This window comes from Corella eumyota, chromosome 1 (assembly GCF_963082875.1).
Source record: "Corella eumyota chromosome 1, kaCorEumy4.1, whole genome shotgun sequence".
Lineage (NCBI taxonomy): Eukaryota > Metazoa > Chordata > Ascidiacea > Phlebobranchia > Corellidae > Corella > Corella eumyota.
In genome coordinates, this window is record NC_137490.1 from 5,938,683 (window position 1) to 5,958,446 (window position 19,764).

At 32.3% G+C, this 19,764-nt stretch overlaps 3 protein-coding genes across 4 annotated transcripts; 1 reads left to right on the forward strand and 2 right to left on the reverse strand.

The window, feature by feature from the left end:
* The first annotated feature begins 1,056 nt into the window (after positions 1-1,056).
* Positions 1,057-8,797, forward strand: LOC145748598 (polypeptide N-acetylgalactosaminyltransferase 6-like). The gene is made up of 20 exons (XM_082564975.1): positions 1,057-1,475; positions 2,037-2,257; positions 2,640-2,806; positions 2,912-3,061; positions 3,683-3,809; positions 4,192-4,408; positions 4,716-4,904; positions 4,994-5,128; positions 5,381-5,491; positions 5,589-5,735; positions 5,863-5,964; positions 6,575-6,738; positions 6,919-7,036; positions 7,255-7,342; positions 7,444-7,535; positions 7,707-7,850; positions 7,969-8,076; positions 8,146-8,292; positions 8,480-8,618; positions 8,690-8,797. Exons 1-20 carry the CDS (start codon positions 1,176-1,178, stop codon positions 8,734-8,736), a joined length of 2,913 nt encoding a protein of 970 aa, XP_082421101.1. The 5' UTR covers positions 1,057-1,175; the 3' UTR covers positions 8,737-8,797.
* A 140-nt stretch (positions 8,798-8,937) lies between these two features.
* LOC145751673 (hemocyanin type 2 unit a-like) lies at positions 8,938-11,749 on the reverse strand. Of its 2 annotated transcripts, none has more exons than XM_082567882.1 (8): positions 11,023-11,749; positions 10,766-10,927; positions 10,536-10,642; positions 10,254-10,395; positions 9,941-10,130; positions 9,722-9,851; positions 9,428-9,637; positions 8,938-9,303 (listed from the first exon to the last, which is right to left on the reverse strand). In XM_082567882.1, the coding sequence occupies exons 1-8, from the start codon at positions 11,123-11,125 to the stop codon at positions 8,965-8,967; spliced, it is 1,383 nt and encodes a 460-aa protein (XP_082424008.1). In that variant the 5' UTR covers positions 11,126-11,749; the 3' UTR covers positions 8,938-8,964. The 2 variants fall into 2 exon arrangements, with proteins under 2 accessions (XP_082424008.1, XP_082424000.1); XM_082567874.1 differs by having other exon boundaries at positions 9,419-9,637.
* Positions 11,750-12,155: 406 nt separating this feature from the next.
* LOC145748757 (ATP-dependent translocase ABCB1-like) lies at positions 12,156-19,707 on the reverse strand. The gene is made up of 25 exons (XM_082564987.1): positions 19,700-19,707; positions 19,455-19,611; positions 18,958-19,160; positions 18,724-18,867; positions 18,232-18,336; positions 18,001-18,172; positions 17,691-17,815; positions 17,365-17,578; positions 16,940-17,239; positions 16,507-16,719; positions 16,253-16,433; positions 15,958-16,134; positions 15,552-15,815; positions 15,259-15,437; positions 14,899-15,109; positions 14,612-14,752; positions 14,430-14,535; positions 14,215-14,355; positions 13,952-14,108; positions 13,545-13,742; positions 13,263-13,375; positions 13,097-13,190; positions 12,840-12,986; positions 12,485-12,654; positions 12,156-12,352 (listed from the first exon to the last, which is right to left on the reverse strand). The coding sequence occupies exons 1-25, from the start codon at positions 19,705-19,707 to the stop codon at positions 12,316-12,318; spliced, it is 3,957 nt and encodes a 1,318-aa protein (XP_082421113.1). The 3' UTR covers positions 12,156-12,315.
* Positions 19,708-19,764: the final 57 nt, after the last annotated feature.

Consider the following 19,764-nt stretch of genomic DNA (forward strand, 5'->3'; position numbering starts at 1 on the left):
ATCAATGTTTGGTTATTACCGCCACCTTATATATTCACATTAAACATACAATCTCGGCGGTTGTGTGTTGGTAGGGGCCGCGTGGCATTGTGACGTCATAAGAAAGCCAAATGTTAAGAAAGGGAGCGCGAATAGATCCGGTTGAAATAAAATTGCCTTGCGTTTACCGGTACAATTTTTGTATGTCGTTCAGAAAACGAAGGTTCGTATTGGAATATTATTAAGCCTAATTATTTTTAAACGTTGTTTAGTTGTAATACAGTTTAAACTTTCCAACGCAATATATCAAAAGAGTAGATTTTAGTGACGCCCGGAAAATGACTCAAGTGGCTCTTATAATATATTCAAGTATAACTCAATGAAAGATTACCACGTATGACTTTCATTCGATATATCGAGGCAACCGTAAAACCTAAACAAATAGGTTCATGGGCTCAGTTATAGAAAGGCCTCAAAGTTTAACGCTATAGTGTTAAATATAAAACAATACAGTTTTAATGATTTAAAAATGCGCATGTCGCACAGTCAGGAAGCTCATAAGCAATACAATAGACTTTGATTATTAAAAATTGTATTCAATTGGACATACTTTGTCCGTTGTTCGAATTTGCTGGTCTAGAATAAATTTGCTTCCTTATAACATTAAAATCGATCTGTAAGGGATAGTGTCGATAGTAATTTAATTATTTTGAGTTAAAAAGTTTGGAATTAATTCTTTAGCGCTTATATAATACGATATATATAATACGCTTATATAATACGATATGTAATTCGAGGAATACGTAAAATGATAGGCATACGTTAAACAAATTTTCTTAAAAAAACTTGAACAACCAATAGCATTAGATTTGAACTTATAAGTTCAATAACGCAGAAAAAAAAGGATAGGGTTTTGTATATTTTTTGTTCAAGCATATCGGTTTTTGTAAATCTGTTTTAAAACTAAAAAAACTGGATTTGTATCATATTCAAATGAAAGTTATTTTTATTGTGACGCCATTTTTAAATACAGTGAAAATTTTATAATTTTTTTTAGACAGAATTGGTATAGCGTTATTTTATTAAACCCTTCCATCTTAAATATTTTAGCATTTAAGATACTTGTCTTATTTAAATGAACGGTTTAATTATTTTAATTTTAATTTCAATGTATATTTAATCAAGCAATCAGTACAATGAGAACACTGTTACGGTACATACCTCGCAAATACAGAACTATATTGCTACGAATTTTCTTAGGCATAGCATGCGTGGTTTTTTTGTATTATATCCTAAGAGAAAATCAGTCCACAGTTGGCACTGGAAAAAGCGACGAATCCATATTCCAGTTCGAGGATATTGAGAAAGACCACGTGGCGGACGAAGTTTTAAGTTATTTCGATCCGGGGCATGAGCAAGCCATACCACCAGCCAAACAAAGAGAGGATATAATAAACGATGGGAATTTTACAGGCGAAGCTCTGCTTAAACCAGAAGTAAGTTTGTATATTGTTTAAGCATTCAAGTGTTATTAAAATTATGGTCAGCACATTATGAATGTATTGTTGTTATTTTTGGAAAAAACGCTTTTGTGGTTATTTTATTTGGTTTTAATATATACAAATACGTCTGATATTTTGTTTAAAATGTTGTTTAAAATACTTGTACATTTATAAGTTAGATAAGTGTAGCGTCAGTAACGTACAAATATACTTTACTTGTTGTGGTTTTATTCTGTATGTTGGTATTTAATTTTAAAACAAAACATTTTTTTTCGGGCAATATGCCTAAAAATACCAAGTGTTAATTAAAAGTCTAGAGCCCAAAGTTTTTAAAGGCGCATCAAAACCTCAGGCAGTTTTTAGTTTGCGTTGTTGCTTATCAAACGGTTTACGTCTTTCAGTTTAATTTGCTGCGTTGTAGCACTAGCGTTAACTTTTTGTATTGGAAATAAATTTAAAAGGTTCTTGCAGACAAATGTTAAGCAATTAGTTATATACAGAGCACTATTATGATAAAATTTTTGCAAATTATTAACATTATAATTAAAATTAAAGGTTTTGGAATATTTTAAAGACGAAGAACTGCAGCCAATATTTCCGAAACCCGAATCAGACCCGTCGGCCCCGGGCGAATTCGGAAAAGCTGTTAAAATTACGGACAACTCAGTCGAAGTTAAAAATAAAATAAAAGAGGGTTGGGATAAGCATGCATTTAATCATTACGTTTGCGAGAAGATATCTCTACATCGTCATATTGGGGATAAGCGAGACAAAGAGTATATTGATTGAGTTTTTATAGTTTTTTTAAGGGTAAATGTAGAAATAACCGACAGCGTAATGTAGTAGTCAGAACACTTACTACACTACATGGTTTTGGGTTCGATCCCAACTGCTCTCATGCTGTACCATTGAGTAAGGCATCATAAAAAATATGTACTTTAGCTGAGCCAACACTTAATCAGCGGCTTAGTCTTCGGGCAATTATGTACTATAGTATTTTAAACTTCCATCGGCAACTCGATACTGCGTAACTGGTGTTACTGTATGTTAAGGTCTCAACCTTCCCACTTCGAGGATAAAAATGTAAAAAAATGACTCACGGTAAAATATTTCTTAGGATTAAAATTTAATATATAACTTCTGTAATATTTTTTTAAGATGCAAGAACCGAAAATGGAGAAAACCGCTTCCCAAAGCTTCGGTCATAATTATTTTTCACAACGAAGCGTGGTGCGCTCTCTTGCGAACAGTGTATAGTGTGCTGGAATCGTCACCAGCTGTCGCATTACAGGAAGTTATTTTGGTGGATGACGCTAGTACTTTTCGTAAGTAATTTAGTTAGTAATTGTTTTAAATTATTGGAAATCATTAACTACTAGTGATCCAAATACTATTTTTACTAACATAGTTTAAACAATGTTTTTTTATAGCTGAACTGCATGGTAAATTGGATGAATACATTAAGGATTTGAAAATAGTTCGAGTACATCACTTAAAAGCACGAGAAGGGTTAATTCGGGCGAGATTGGCTGGCGCTGAAATGGCAACGGGCGAAGTGCTGGTGTTTTTAGATTCCCATTGTAAGTATTTGTAACGTAACTTTAACTGCCGTTTCTTAATGGTTATTTATAAACTTTTAGAATAGCCTAAAGTTCGGCATTAACAGATTTATTTGTGAGAAGTTTATCAAAAACTTATAAGCCAAAAATACAACCGTTTATAAGACTGTCCAAAACGCAACTTCCAAAAAGTAATACATTATTATGCAATCAGTAATTTTGCGCTAAAAAACAACGGGCCTTATCAGAAGGTGTTAAGACAGATAGATAATAATTCTTTTTAAGGCGAAACCTAATATGGACCGACTGTGATATTAACGCTATTTGTTGCAATAAAAAACTATTCCCCCAAATTATTGAGTCATTATTTAACATTTTTGTAGGGTTAATTTCACTTGGTTTTGTTATTCGAAGTTAAAATCCTTTCTACCTTAAATTTTTTAGAGTTTAACGCGATAATATGCAATGTATAATAATATATTATTTTACATTGCATACATAATTTTATATGGATTTTATTCAGCTATTAGGTAGTACAAAAATAGTAGAAATATAATAGTATTTATTTTGAATCATATTTTTTAATATTCATTTTGAATCTTAATTTTGACTTTTTAGTCCTAAAATTTGTTTTTTTTGCAGGTGAGTGTGCACCTCACTGGTTGGAACCTTTACTGGAGCGAATAGCAGAAGATCCAACCAGGGTCGTTTGTCCTGTTATTGAAGTCATCGATTCAGACACTTTTGCAATGAGTATGACGTCATCAAGGTAATAAATATTATTTTTTTTGTTTCTGTGATTAATAAATATATTTTTAATCTTTCAAACGTATAAATTTGTTGTTAGTTTTTTTAAACAGGTTATAAGCTAAAACCAGTAAGAACATTTTATTTTTTTGCTTTTCAACATGGGTTGGGTAGAATACAATATTAACAGTCAATTTAATACTTATATCACTTATGTAGATTACAATATTATTGCTCATCCTACATATCAAAAATAAATATAAGCAATATATTTATTACTTAAAAAACTAAAAAATATTTCATAAACAACTAAAATTTATAAATTTCAAGACTTTATGTTAATTATTTTATGACGTCATAATTATATATTTCAAATGCGTATTTTGTGACGTCATGTTACCTAGGTCAGTTCAGCGGGGCATTTTAGGGTGGAACCTGAATTTCAACTGGGGTCCGCAAATAAAAGTACCCGGGGTCGTAAAACACGCTGATGACGTCATAGAGTCACCCACGATGGCCGGGGGCTTGTTCGCAATGGATAAAAAGTATTTCAACCACCTGGGGACGTATGACCCAGACATGAAAGTGTGGGGTGGAGAAAATATCGAGATGTCAATACGGGTAAGATTTTTAATAATTTTTACAAAATTAATAAAAATATTGGTTTTAAATTGTTTGTGTTTTGCTTTTAAAAATAGGTGTTAATCATACTATATACTAAACTTAAAACAATAATGTTCTAACTTGCCAAAGGCAACTCAAGACCAGGTCTGGGTAACAAATGTTAATCTACGTTTAATTCGTGAGCACAACCTTTCTACATCGAGGATAAATATTTTAAAAAATATATACCCTTTAATAAAATTTGTTTAACTTGATAAGTTTACTCAAACCTTTTTAAGACCACCATATAAATTTTCTTCTTCAGATTTGGACATGCGGGGGGAAACTTGAGATTCACCCATGCTCCCACGTCGGTCACGTGTTTAGAAAAAGAGCGCCGTATACGCATCCAGGCGGAACGAGTGTGATCACGCGGAACAACAAAAGAGTTGCAGAAGTTTGGATGGACGAGTACAAGGAACAATATTATAAGAGAGTCCCAAAAGCTAGACAGGTAAGATCATTTGTGAAGTAGTATTAGCTTTATTTTAAAGCAGAAGTACCCTAGTATAGAATACAGTTTACAAGACTTTCCTTTTTTAGTTGGATGCTGGTGATTTAGAAGGCAGAAGGTCATTACGTAAAAGATTAAAGTGCCAGAGTTTTAAATGGTATCTAACCAACATTTATCCTGATTTGTATGCGCCAGCTGTTGAAGATATCATTAAAGAAGGAGAAGTAAGAGAAAAAAGTTGCTAAATTTAATAAAAAAAACTGCAATATTAAATATAGTAAACACTGACAAACGTTCGTTAAAAATTTTAAAAAGTTAAGTTATTTTAAGCGGCAAAATTTTTCTTTTTTGTGTAAAATAAAAAAAAAATTTCTACCCTTTACGTGTGATAGTTGTTTATATAGCTTATTTGAAATACCATATATATGTCTTGGTAACATAAGGCTATTATACATAATCGTACATTTTACTTACAGTGGCATAATGGCGACAGAGGAGGGAAATTTTGTTTGGATAGCGCAAATCCAGATGGAAAAGCAGGGGTCGTTGCTAATATGTATGCATGTCACGGGATGGGTGTAAATCAGGTACATAAATACACTTGAATTTCTGCCACTATGTAGTATGTATTTAAAAATAAATACAAACTTAAGTTTTATCCTTTAACAATCTTTCTGTTTTAAGAACTTTGAGCTGACTCAAAAAGGTGAATTACGACACAACTATGTAAGAGAGTTATGTATGTCGGTCAACGGTGTACACATGGTTGCCCGAGATTGTGTTTACCCTCAAGGCGATGTACCAGAGGAGCAAAAATGGGAATATACGAACGTAAGTAAAAATATTTTATCCTGATTGCAATTTTGGCAGTAAGTTATAATTTAGACAATAACTCGTGTTATTTAACATTACTGAATATTCGAGCTTATTTATTTAATAAACTCTGTTTTTTTTACAGAATTCGCACATAAAGCACACGCAAACTGGAAACTGCGTTGAAGCCATCCAAATGGAGGTTTTACTTCAGCCTTGTTCCGATCGACTTTCACAGCAATGGTCGGTAAAAAACCTCATTCACCGATAAGTAAAAAAATTAAAATTGCGACACCTAACGTGCATAGTGAGCGGAAGACCAATGTAGCCAAATTGTAGTAGACATAGGGTGCGACTACGGTCCTCTATAGCTTATGCTATAATGTTCATATGCAATAGTAGCAATATACATGTATGTAGTCCAGGTGGTAAAGATGATGCTATCATGTCATACTAATATTGTGTATATAATTGTTAAGCAATTTATATAAGACATTGTAATTTATTTACGCTTTTGTTTATGGTATACTTATTTAGCCAAAGAACAATATGTTATATTGTATTAGTACTGAACAAAACTATTTATTTTTACATGTTTGCCAAGAGATAGCACTATCAATTCTCAACTGTTATAATTTATAAGTTGTTGTTAAATTATATTGTTCGCACTTACTCTCACTAACATTTTCACTATACCAAAGCGAAATCTATTTATATTTTAAAATTAGTGTTACCTGTTATCGGGAAATTGCAATTTTAGATAAATTGATTCAAAATAAATTTGATATCAATTAAGATCATGGTGTTTTTATGGTGACAAAGCAAAAAATCCAAATGAATAATCTTGAAATCTACAGAATTATATTACAATTTTGATTTTGACATATATGTTGTTTACATTACGTCATCACAGAAATGTACCACTTGGCACATTTGGTTGGGGCTTGGAATTTCATTGGGCAACTCAACCTGGCAACCGAGGAATGGAAATTCAAACTCACACAAGGGACCAATCTTTTACGTAAGCACCGTAATATTCTTTTTTTTTGATTTTTTTTAGCTTTAAATTACTTCGGTTTTTGTACTGTTTGCGTTTTTTTATGATTTACAAAACAATTTTTATCTCTTGATAAGTTTAGATAAAATTTAATCTCTGTAACTATTGGGTCATTTTTTGTCAAACTTGTTTTATTTATTTTAGAACACCAGCTATGGCAGGTGCATGTTATGCGACGGAGAAAGAATATTTCTTTCAGATGGGAGCTTATGATTATGATATGACTGGAATTGGATCCGAAAATTTGGAGCTTTCATTTAGGGTAAATACATTTAATACAATTATTTTAAAGTCTATTAAACAAATCTATGTCAAACTACAAATATGCTTTTTACAGGGTTTGTTTAATTACGATTTTTACAATAATTTGCAAACCGTTCATGTTTCTTGAAAACTCATTTACTTTAAATATGTTATGCGCTTTGCTAAATATATGGTTCTTGTCTGATTTGATTTTTTGACTTGATTTTTGGCATGTAGATATGGATGTGTGGCGGTTCGGTTGAGATTCATCCTTGTTCGAGAGTTGGACACATCGGACGTAAAAGAAAACCATACCAAGATCAAGGCAAGCTTTACCGCTCCCTATTATACAAAAATGTGTAAATTTTAATTAAATGTGTTCTTTTTTTCTTGCAAAGGTATAACCATACTTCTATTTTACTACAGAGAAAGACAGAAAAATTGTTGAGAATAAAATGAGAGTTGCTGAAGCTTGGATGGATGATTATAAATGGCTCTTTTATAAAAGAACACCAATGGTATAGTTTTTTTTACTTGTTTTTAATTGTATCTTTAAATAAATTTGTTTTGCCAAAATATTGAATCTTTATTTAAGTTAAAAATATAACAACAGTTTTGGTTTTGATGTTTTTTAATAATTTTTGCAAGATTGCAATACTTTTAAACTACTAAATTATTTGTTCTTACAGGCGCGTAAATTAGATGTGCCAGACGTTAGTGAAAGGTTAAACCTCAGGAAAGAGTTAGGTTGCGGAAATTTTGAGTGGTATGTAAACGAGATCTTTCCAGATCTTTATGTTGTTTCCAACAAAGATATTCTTCTACATGGAGAGGTAAAATTTTATATCACTTAGTCGTATTTATGCCACTTTTACATTAAAAGGATAGTGGAGTGAACTGATTTTCAACTTTTGTTAGGTTAAAACATAAACGCTTGGTTTATGTTATTAGGTTCGTTGCTCGACGGATGAAAACTTTTGTCTAGATTCGAATAATATACACGGTAACCCTGGGTCAGTTGTTGACCTAAGTAAATGCACAGGATTGGGTAGAGGACAGGTAAACATATGTCAATATTTTATAATAATTGTATAATATGCTACAATTGTTTTTTTTTAAATATAACAGTATTACGAAGTCACGGAGCAAGGTGAATTACGACAAAACACTATAACGGAATTGTGTTTGGCTGCAAAGGATAGTCAAGTATGGACAGCAAGATGTCGATATCCTTGGCACGATGTCCCTGAATCACAAAAATGGATTATCATGCCGGTAGGTCATGCTTTAAATTATTATAATTTGTGATTAAAGACCACGTCTAATAAAAGTTCTGTATAAGATTTTCCGATAGGTCTATTAACAGCTAGCTATTTATAAGTGTGATTATTGTCGATTTATGTTTTATGTATTTGTATTGCAAATGTAATAATTATGTTTTGTTGGTTTGATTGACCTGTAGGATGGTCACATATATCATCCTGCTACACATATGTGTCTCAGTGGCAACCCACGTAAATTAAGTGTGTCACTTTTAAAATGTGTCGGCAAAGGAACACTACAGCTGTGGAAGATCGGTCAAAAAGATGGCTTTGAAGAAGGTAAATATAAAACTCTGTTGTTTCAAATATTCTTCAAGTTTTAACAAACTCTTATTCTTGCATTTATGTAGATATTAATTACCTGGAGGCCAACGCAACTACAACAGATACTACGTGAACTTATTCTCTAAAAAACTAAATCTATACAAACTTTAGTAGTTTTCGCGACGTAGTTAACTGTGCAATAGACTTATTAATCCAAATAAATCAAATTAAGCTATACAATCCAATTAACAGTGTTAAACTTGTTAGCCCTATTTAGCAAATTAAAATATCAGCCAAAACAAAAAAGAATTGAACTTTAAAACTGGTTGCGTTTATTATTTTATTAACACAACAGTACTAACTAGTCATCATTTAACATACATTTTTGTGGAAACTGTGTATTCCTGGGCGATACAACGCCCAAACCTGGGGCAGCATGTGAAACAAATTCGTATTCCTTGTTCGATAACTTTGATTTGTGTCTGTCTATGACATCATCGACTATATCCTGTTCCTGGTATCCCCCCAGATCAAAGCTGTCGTACTTGTATCCGAATAACTGTTCAGAATAAAAAGAATTTCGAACGGTCCATACGTTGGGATGTGACGTCACTCGGTTGTGATTCATTGTGAGATTGCAAAACGGCGATAATGGCCAATCAAATGCGCCCGTTATATCTGACGTCATGTTCCAGTCGCTCTAAATAAGAAAAAAATGACGAAAACGAAAATTAAACCTGGGTTTATAATATTCTATTTCTATATTAATTTACAGTGCTAATATATTACCAACTGGCTAAGGTTAAATAAAGAACCTTTTTTACTCTTTCGTAAGAATCCACAAAGCTTGACTTTGTCCAATCCAAAACACCGGCATCTTCTTGCACTTGCTTATATAGTGCATACAGTCGATCAACTTGACTGTGGTGCACTAAAAATACTGGATCAAATGCTGAATAACTATATTCTACCATGCTGAACTCACACGCTTCTTCCATGAATGTTGTGTTTGGTTGGCAGGTGCAAACATGAATCTAAATGTTTAGCAATATATCCTTGTTTGTTATATAATTCGTGGACATAAATGTTCAAGAGAGTAAATGTTTTGGAGTAACTACCTGATTATGTGAATTTTCAAAATTTTCGTCCATATTGGCATATCCTTTTGTTGCCATGGATAATAGCACACTGCGTAACAATAACTTGTAATTATGAATTCCCTTGCTAGATACTGATCGGTAAGTTCTCCTTTAAACATAGAAATGTTAAAGACAGGAAAAGAAAAATTATGAAAATTACATTATTAAATAAATACTAGTGAAATGAATGATGCTTACAAAGACTGATTGTTAAACTTAATGTCTTTAGAAATAATTGTTTGATAAAACGGGTTGTGAACTTGTTTCTTTAACTTTGGATCGAATATCTTTGGACGGAGAAACATATCGGGCAAATTTGTCCATCCGGGTTCGGTCCAGTCCCAGTACGGAATACCGAGTGCTTTATCTTTTAAATGTCGATTAAGTCCTAAAACATAATGAGTTTCGTTTATACCGGCTTAAAAGCGTATTCTAACTACTACACCACTTAAATTATGAAGCCAAATGCTACTACAAAGCCAAGTGCCTAACAAAATTAGTCTATTTATACCTAGTTCAAGTTGTAAGGTAAACAAGCGATGCCAAGCCAAAAACATTGGGTGTTCATGCCAGCTACAATGTCCGTCTTCGTGGCCTCGTATGCTCTTATACCAAGGGCACATATATGGCCAACCATGCCAGCTTACTATGCTCTAAAAAACAAAACAGTTTTAATTGTTCCTGTTTTAATCACTTAAGTCAGCTTATCATAACAAGGTAACCGTGTAAGTAAGACTAGGTCTTTACTTTAAAGTATAACTTCCTGAACAAAGATTATAGTGTGTATATTTACATGGTATCCCGTTGGTGATTTATCCGCCTTGAATTTGGTGAAACCTTGAATTAAATCATGTAAATCGTCGTCTGTGAGGTCGCGTATATTCTTTCGAATGCGAAAATCTGAAAAAAATATATATAGTTAGCTGAAGTTTCTTATTTTTTGACTATTGTTTACTACTACCCGCTGCTTATGGACTATTTAAACAACTACAAGATAAAACAATTGGAAAATTAGTAAGACACCTTTAATAACTTTCATGCATTCTCTGCTGTTACTTCCTACTCCTTTACATTGCCCTGCGTTAACTTTCCCAAATAAGTTAGTACATAATCGTTCTCTGGTTTGTAAACCTCCCCATTGAGAGAATATACAAGAACTCCAGTGGGACCAACTGCTCCACGAATCTTAACAAAATTAAATCTAAGTTTTTTTATCGCTTAAACTAAGTTATTTTACATGCCTTGAATAATTATTAAATTAAACTATTTTTTATACTTACTAAAATTTGTAAAAAAAAGCTCGATTTCTGTTATTTTATAGTTATATTTTTTAGCAACAGAAATTTGCAGAAAACTTAAAATTATAATCACTAATAACTTCATATCTCTTTAAAAAATCTTGTTGCATTGCAATAGCACTCACTCGATATAAAATTACGATTTTTATACTCTCTTTAAAACAAATATTTGATATTTTTGCAATTGGTTTGCATCAAATTAATGAAAGCCGAACTAATATAATTTGTGTTACTAATTTACAACGAAATTGCCTGATTAAATTTGCAATCGATTGTAGACGGGTATTTTACAAAGCATGTTTGTCTCTACATTTCTTGTTATTTTTTTGAAATGAATCAGCATGTTATCGAAACTAGTCTATTATTTTAAGGCAAACCATTCTTTATTTATCTATCCTTACTTTACTAAATAACAGAAAAAATAACTCAACTACATCGCATTGCTTTTGCAACGTTTCCATTTAATATTGTACAACTTTTGCTGAAGGCATGGTTTGGTAACACTTTAAATTCACTTACAGCTTGCTTGATCAAGCCATAGTTCTGTTTTTGTGCATTTGGCTACCTAGCCTTTAAAGTAATTTCAGATCTACTGAGTAAAATTTACTGAGTAAGTAATTTCAGATCTACTGGTATTTATAACAAATCTACAACACCATTTAACAAAGTTAGAAAGTTACATTTTAATCGACACAACTTTAGAGGTACGTTTGAATATATGATTTTGGTAATTATGGTTTGTGTTTTGATATAATTGTTTGAGTACATATCACAGCAATACCTGCTTAAAATAATATAGAATACACCTTCTTGTTTCCAAAAGAAAACAAACTTGTACATTAAGGTACAACAATATAGATTGTAAGACAAGCAATATATTTTATTATAAGTTAATACTTTTTGCATATAGTAACGATAAAACAACACTATGGTACAAATTGGTTGTCTAAGTAGAGCATACATTGTGTTGTATAAAACATCAATGCATAATGAAAATATGCAATATAAATTGCCTGTTAAACTACAATGGGTTTGGGGTAAAACATTAAGAAATTGCGTATTATTACAGATTAACAAAAAAAAATATGTGCATATAAATACATAACATTGAGGTCACTTTGTAATATAGAATAAAAGATAAATACAAAATTGCTTTTTTGTTTTAAGTAAAAATTTGTACTTATGAATATATGCACTTTCCTGACGTTACAACAATTTTGGCAAGAATGAATCCATCAACATTTTAGATAGATTTTTGTTCACAAATCTTTATTTTTAATGAGTTTCCACAGTAAATTGAGCATTAACCAAGCTGCAAAAATGTTATATGGTTTTATTTTTTTCATTTCACTAGTTAAAAGAATTTTTTGTTTTACTTTTTAATCCTACACATACTATTTTGCATGATACGAGAAATGCAACATTATCAAATTAAAATACCCACTTATAATACAAGCCCTTCTTTTCCAATAGTTCAGCATGTGTTCCAGATTCCATAACTCTGCCACTTCCAAGTACAGCAATCTTATCAGCGTTTTTGACTGTTGAAAGCCGATGCGCGATAATAAGGCAAGTTCTTCCTGTGCTTGCACGGTTTAGAGCCTTTTGTACTATCTAAAAAAACACATAAACACATAAAGTTAACTTAGTTTTGGCGTAAATTTTACTTAAGAGAAGTAAACTTTATGATTAATAGTTGATTCTATGAGTAGAATAAAGGGGCTGATGTTGCATTAGAACAAAATATTATTATTGCCTTAAAAAATTTGTACAAAAAGTTAAAGAAGATTTTTGTTTACCCGCTCACTTTCCGTGTCCAATGCTGACGTAGCTTCGTCCAGCAGCAATATTTTTGGGTTTCTAAGCAAGGCTCTCGCTATAGCAACTCTCTGCTTTTGACCGCCCGACAGTTGGCTTCCATTAGCACCCAAGTGGGTTTTATAACCCTAAAAAATTGTCAAATAAAGACAAATATTTTAACTAAGTTTAAAAAACACAGCATTTTTAATATTATCTATATCACTTGGTATTAGTTTAATTTTCAAAAGTTACCTACCATTGGTAAACCCTCGACAAAGTCATGAATGTTTGCATCTTTTGCCGCTGATTGAACATCATCTTTACTATATTCATTCTGACAATCTCCATATCTTTAATGAATAAACTATATGTTTCCCCATTTTTTGTTTAATTTCAAAAATTTTACACTTAGGTTAACTTACTTTATGTTTTCTTCGATAGTTTGGTTAAATAAAGTCGGTTCCTGTGACACTAAACCCATTTGTTGACGTAACCAAGATACGTTTAATTCCTTGATGTCTACACCATCAATTGTCTATAAACGTAACAAAATATTATTTTACAAACATATAGTACCAATAACAACAAAGCACTTTTGCGTTTCACTAAATAGCATCTATTTGTTTATTTTTTAATATAACAAAACTTTTACGTAACATGCTATCTTTAACTTGTTGTCATTTATTCAAAAATGACAAAATTACCAATTTTCCTTCTTGTGCATCGTAAAACCTTTCTAGTAACTGAACAGTCGTTGATTTTCCACTTCCAGATTGACCAACCAAGGCCAGGGTCTGGCCACTTGAAACCTTAACACTACATCCCTTTAATACTTTTGCATCAGGACGTAAAGGATAACTGAAGTGAACATCCGAAAGAACCACTTCACCTTTGCAATGTTCCTGTCAAAACAAATGTAAATCTTTATAACCCAAATGGCCTATTTTTAATGTTTCAAATAAAAAAATATTCTAGCGTTCTATAAATTTGCTATGTACTTGTATATTTCATTTGAGGCCAAATTTGCAAATATCGTTGTCTGAATCTTTTAAATTTTAATCCTTTTTAGATATACAAAATATGTCTATTTCAACACAGATTACACAATTACCGGTTTGTGTCCTTTATCGCTATATACATCAATGTTTGGAACTCGGTCAATAAGATTTATGATTCTGGATGCAGAAACTTTTGCTTCAGCATAGTCTGGAACAAATGTACTGTTCTGTCCAATCGCTGTTGCTCCATATAAGACTGCCATCATAACCCTTTAAATAATTAGAAGAAATAAGCAAAACCATGGTGGCAGAACTATTCTGCATAAGTATCCATATCACATGAAAAAAATGCAAATTTCTAAAGAACCATTCCTACTTGAACACGCTTTCAAATGCAAGATCGTTGTTCAGAATAAGAAATACCCCAAGTCGAAACACGGCGGCAAATACAACAAATGGCATTAGTTGAGAGTAGCCGTAAGCAAATCCAATAATCCAAGCCTTACTCATATCCTTTCTAAACATAAGTCATTTCACATTGAATTCCTTATCGGTGTACTACTATATTACATGGCTTATATAAATGTGTACTTGTATTCTGGTTCTAGACTTTCGTTGTATATTCGTATAATTTCTGACTCTTTTCCTAGCAAAGCAACAGTTCGAATGTTGACAACAGCTTCGGAAGAGATTTGATCTAACAAAATATACCATGTTAACTAAATTTTTTGTGTGTGAAGCACTTAAACAATCATTTTCTCTTATTGACTAACCAGCTTGCTCATCATTTATCGAAGAGTTCAAGGTGTTAAGATAAATGTCAAGAAATCCACCAAGTACAATAAAGGGCACGCATAAGATTAATAACAACGTCAACTCCCAGCTGAAAATAAACCCTATCACCAAAGAAGCGCCTATAATTAAAAAAAAATATTTTAAGCTTATACGTCTTTAACAAAATCCTTTAAATATAATATTTGGGTAGGAAAAATCTTATTTGGTGTTGTAGTAGTAGGAAGAAACCTTAAGTATTACATTTTTGTATAGCATTAAATTTTACCCAGGGAGCTAAAGTTTCTAAGCATTACTCCGACTCTTATTCCAGTTGAGCCATGAACTTTAGACGCATCTGTGGCAAGGTGGGACGTAAGAACTCCAGTACTATTTTTGGGGTCATCGAAATATGATATTTCCTGTCTTAGCATGGCTCGAAATGCAGCCTTGCGTAACCTTACTGTTAGCTCCATACCGGATTTGGCAAACAAGGAAGCCTGTAAAAACAGAATCAAATTTGTAAAAACCTCTTTCAAAACGTTGTGATGGTTCTCACTATTTAAAAAATAAGGTAACCTTAGCCGACACGAACATGTTATTTTTAAAAGTTAAATTTCAACCTGTAGCTTAGTTAGTTAACCTTTACCTCCAACGCATATGATAAAAACGCTGCCACACCAAGGGCAAAAAACATAAGACCATAAAATGCTGCTTCATTCTCTTTTTCGGTGTTATCCGCTAATGTAAAAATTTGCAGGACTTGGCCGAATATAATGGCTAACAAGGGGTCTACAGCTCCAGCAATTAACGAAAAGAAACATCCAACTTTTTTAATTAACAAGATAAAATTTTAACTTAAAAGGTTATGCTAATTAAGAGTTAAAGTATTTTTATTTGTACATAACAATGATTTTAAAAGTATTTAATGTTAAAAATTACCAATGATATAGCACAACTCCGGTTGGTTCATTGCGAATACTCGAAAGAACGAAACTTTTGGTAAAATTTCCTCGTTTTCGGGGATGTTAATGTCATCTGTGTTTGTTTCATCTTCCTTTGCCTTGCTCAGTTTTTTCATTTTAATAGAATTTGCAGCGACCCCAAGTGACGAAACTGAAGCCCTGCGCCAAGTGGAAGACGATTTTCTGACTGTTCTTGTTTTAATTTCAGATCGAGTCATAGTAGGTCGCTTGTGGTGATAAACTAGAAAGAAATTAAACGTTTTATATATATTTTGGCCTATACATATTTATTTTAAAATAATGAGATATATCCTTTAAAAAAAATTAGCAAAGCAGTTAACACTGGCCATAAGTTATTAGGGCAATATATTTAGGTATATTACCTTGTCGTGGTTCGACTTGAACTTGTGCCGAAACGAGCGACTTATATATTCCTTCCTCCATTTTCATGAGATCATCATGGGTGCCTTCTTCAATTACTTTTCCACCACTGATGGATACAATTTTGTCAGCGTTTCTAACAGTTGATAGACGATGTGCAATAACCAACGTCGTTCGTCCTGTTTCAGAATCAAATTTAGTTTTTTTTCAAATGAACATAATCCATGTCAGGAAGCCATTTACTATTGCAAATTTAAAATTATCTTTATGTTTTACCATCTTAATTATCATATTTACCATATGATGCAGCGTCCAACGCACGTTGAACGTTTTTTTCGCTTTCAGCATCTAAAGCCGAAGTTGCTTCATCTAAAAGCAATATCATAGGGTTCCGCACGATGGCGCGCGCGATTGCTATTCTTTGTTTTTGACCTCCGCTCAACTGAGATCCTCTTTCGCCAACCAAAGTGTCAAATTTCTAAAATCAGAATCAAATAAATTAAATTTAAAAATTATAGCTTTTAATATAATAAAAATAAATATGCACTTACGAGTGGTAGGTTTTCAATAAACTCCAAAGCGTTTGCTTTCTTTGCAGCCAACTCAATCTCTTCTTGCGTAACCCCTTCTTTTCCCCATCTTATATTCTCTCCTATTGTAGTAGCGAATAAGACAGGCTCTTGTGAAACAACACCAATTTTTTCACGCAACCAACGAACGTTTAAGTCCTTAATGTTATAGCCACCAATTTTTACCTCTCCACCCTACATAAAAATGTGATTTTATTGTTGTTAAAATGAAAATTTAATGGCTTACGTTATATAGCCACGACTTAAAGAAATTTTTATACGTTTTTTTAATATTGGAAAAAAAAAATTATTTTTAAAGAGCCACCTATGGCCACTACTGTACCATAACTGGGTGTATAGTTATAAAATAACAGCACACTTACTTATTATTTATTTTATAAAAATGTATATTTACCGGTGAATCGTAAAATCGTGTAAGCAGTTGAAACACTGTGCTTTTTCCACTACCGCTTTCTCCTACAAGAGCTATCCTATCCCCCTTCTTTACATTTAAGTTGAAGTCGTTTAATATCGTGATATTGGGACGCGAAGGGTAACTAAACTTAACGTTTTCCAATGTTATAGAGCTTGAAAAGTCTTGGGGCTTTAGACCGTCATCTGATAAAATGTCAATAGTTGGAATTCGGTCGATAAGTGAAAATACTTGTGACCCGGCAGCCTTGGATGACGAGAAATACTCCACATAACTGAGCACCTTAAAAATAGGTTTATAAAGTTGAATATTTGCCAAGTTAGTATAAAAAGCAGTGATCAATTTTCGCTTAAGTTAAACTTTTGATGCTTAGGTTAAACTAAAATGTGATCAAAAGTGTATTTTACCGTTCCGAGAGCGAAAGCAACGTAAATAATGGCAAAGAAAGAAGAAATAAAGTCTCCCGGGGTTATCTCATTCGCGATTACAAGAGTGGTTCCGTACCAAAACGAAATACCATACATACTGAATACTATAAATCTTATAGAGGCTAGAGAAGTTCCGGATAATGCCCCTTTTTTAATTCCAACTATTTTGGCCTCGTGCAAATTTTCTGAGTACCTTTAAACAGTAAATAACAGTTAGTACCTAGTTTTACAATATGTAGTTAAGCAGTAGGTAGTGTTGCTACTAGGTCTAAAAATTAACAGTTGAAACTGAGTTTTAGGGAGACCTTTTAATTTCTTTATCCTGGCACCCAAAAGCGACTACAGTTCGAATCGCTGCTACAGTTTCTTCAGCTATTGTACCTGCTGCTGCATACGCTTTGGATTCCTTTTCTGCATATATGGCTGAAACCTGGGGATAGAAAATGTTGTATATAAGACCAATACGTATAAAATTAAAAACTACTTTTATTTAAACGTAAGTGTAAGATTTTCAATATAATGTCTTAACCAAAATACAAATCTTCAAAAATGCTTTAAACTAAACAAATTTTTGACACTTTGTTATTGAAGTGTTACAAATAAACGTGGACTTACCTTGTAAAACAATGCTGTCATGAGACCCAACAATGGAGTGACTGCTAAATTAATAAGAGCTATCTTCCATGAGTTAATAAAAGAAATAATTAAACAGCCAATTATAATGCCAAATTGTTGAAGGGAGAGGCCAACTTTGCCACCTATACCGTCGCTAATTTTTTTGATATCACTACAAAAAGGGACAATAAATAAAAATTCAATTTTTTTTTTTTTTTATGATTTGCTTACTTTACGATGCGAGCATTTAACTCTCCAGCTGGTGTGACGTCATGAAAGGTAATGTCCTGTCGCATAATCGACTGAAAATACTTTTTCCTAATAATAGCTGTTTGTCTGTTATAACGAATTTAAAAATATAATTGATTAGTTAAAATAACAATGATACTTTTTGGGCTATTTTAAAATGTTAACAAATTTATATATATATATTTTTTTTGTATATTGCTTTATCTTCGATATAAGAAGGTCGAATACGCGACCTAAACGCAGAGTAACATTTGTTACTTAGACCCAGTCTCAAGTTACCTTTAAACGGTTTTGGGATATTATATAAAATATAATTGTCAGGTAAGTATGCTGTTGATTAAGTGGTGTCTTAGCAAAAGTTCATAGCGTACTCAAGGGCGATACAGCATAAGAGCAGTGGGAATTTAACCCACTATCTCATGGTGGTATAGCAAGTGTTATTACCATTAGACCATAAAATATTGTTTTTTTTACCGTGTTGCGATTCGGGACCATATCGTTACTTGAAGAGACGCAAATATCAGAATTCCTGCAGCCACGTACAACATACGATATACGACTTCGACCGAGTCAGTCTCAAACGAGCCTATTAACTGCGCTGTCATCAAATTAAAAGCACTAAAAAATAAAAATATTACATTTTTTGTAAGCTGAAATGTACCTTTAAAAGTATGGAAATATTTCTGTTACAGTAAAAAGATTACTTACGATTCGCTTATATTGCCAACCAACCCAACTTGCTGGCACGCTGCATAGTTAAAGCCGCAAGCTTGAAATATTCCAATACTGGTAAATTGTGAGGTCAGATCCCCGAAAAATAAAAATAAAAGTGGAAACCCTGAACCACTTATTAGGGCTGAGATGGACCCAATTACAATGAGAAACCAATCATTGCAACGTGCATAACGAAACTAAATATAAAACATGGTTATCATACAAATTAAAACAGCGTTTTTGTTTCAATTGTATACCGAAAAACACTTTTTAATTGGTATTTAGTTTTGCCCAGGGCGGTAAAACAACTATTATAATAATTTCATGTAAGTTAGTTAGTGTTTGTCTGTGAATAATGTTTTAAATTTTTTGTCTTTTTTAATTGTTATTGATAAATAATGCATTAGGTCAAGCTAACATGGCAAATTCAACATTAGTTCTATTCATTAACTTTTTATTTAAGCTAAGTTTTAAGCTTCTTGTAATTGTACCAATTTTATGTAAGGTATTGTTAAGGTCTCTTTAGATGGTTCATGTAAATTAGTTTGACTTTCTATTTTTCCATCAGTTGCAACAGGTTGGTGTGGCTCGTTTTTGTTATTATATGCTTCATTGGAATGACCGTTTTCAACGCCATTTTCGTTTGCACTAAACATTAATGTTGTTCTGTGAATATAGCTTAGTAACATTAATAACAAATTGCAGAAAACAATATAGAAATACATTTATTTTATACCTGTCCATATTCCCGTTTTAAATGTCAACAAACTGTTCGCATGTTTCAACAACTAAAAAATTAAA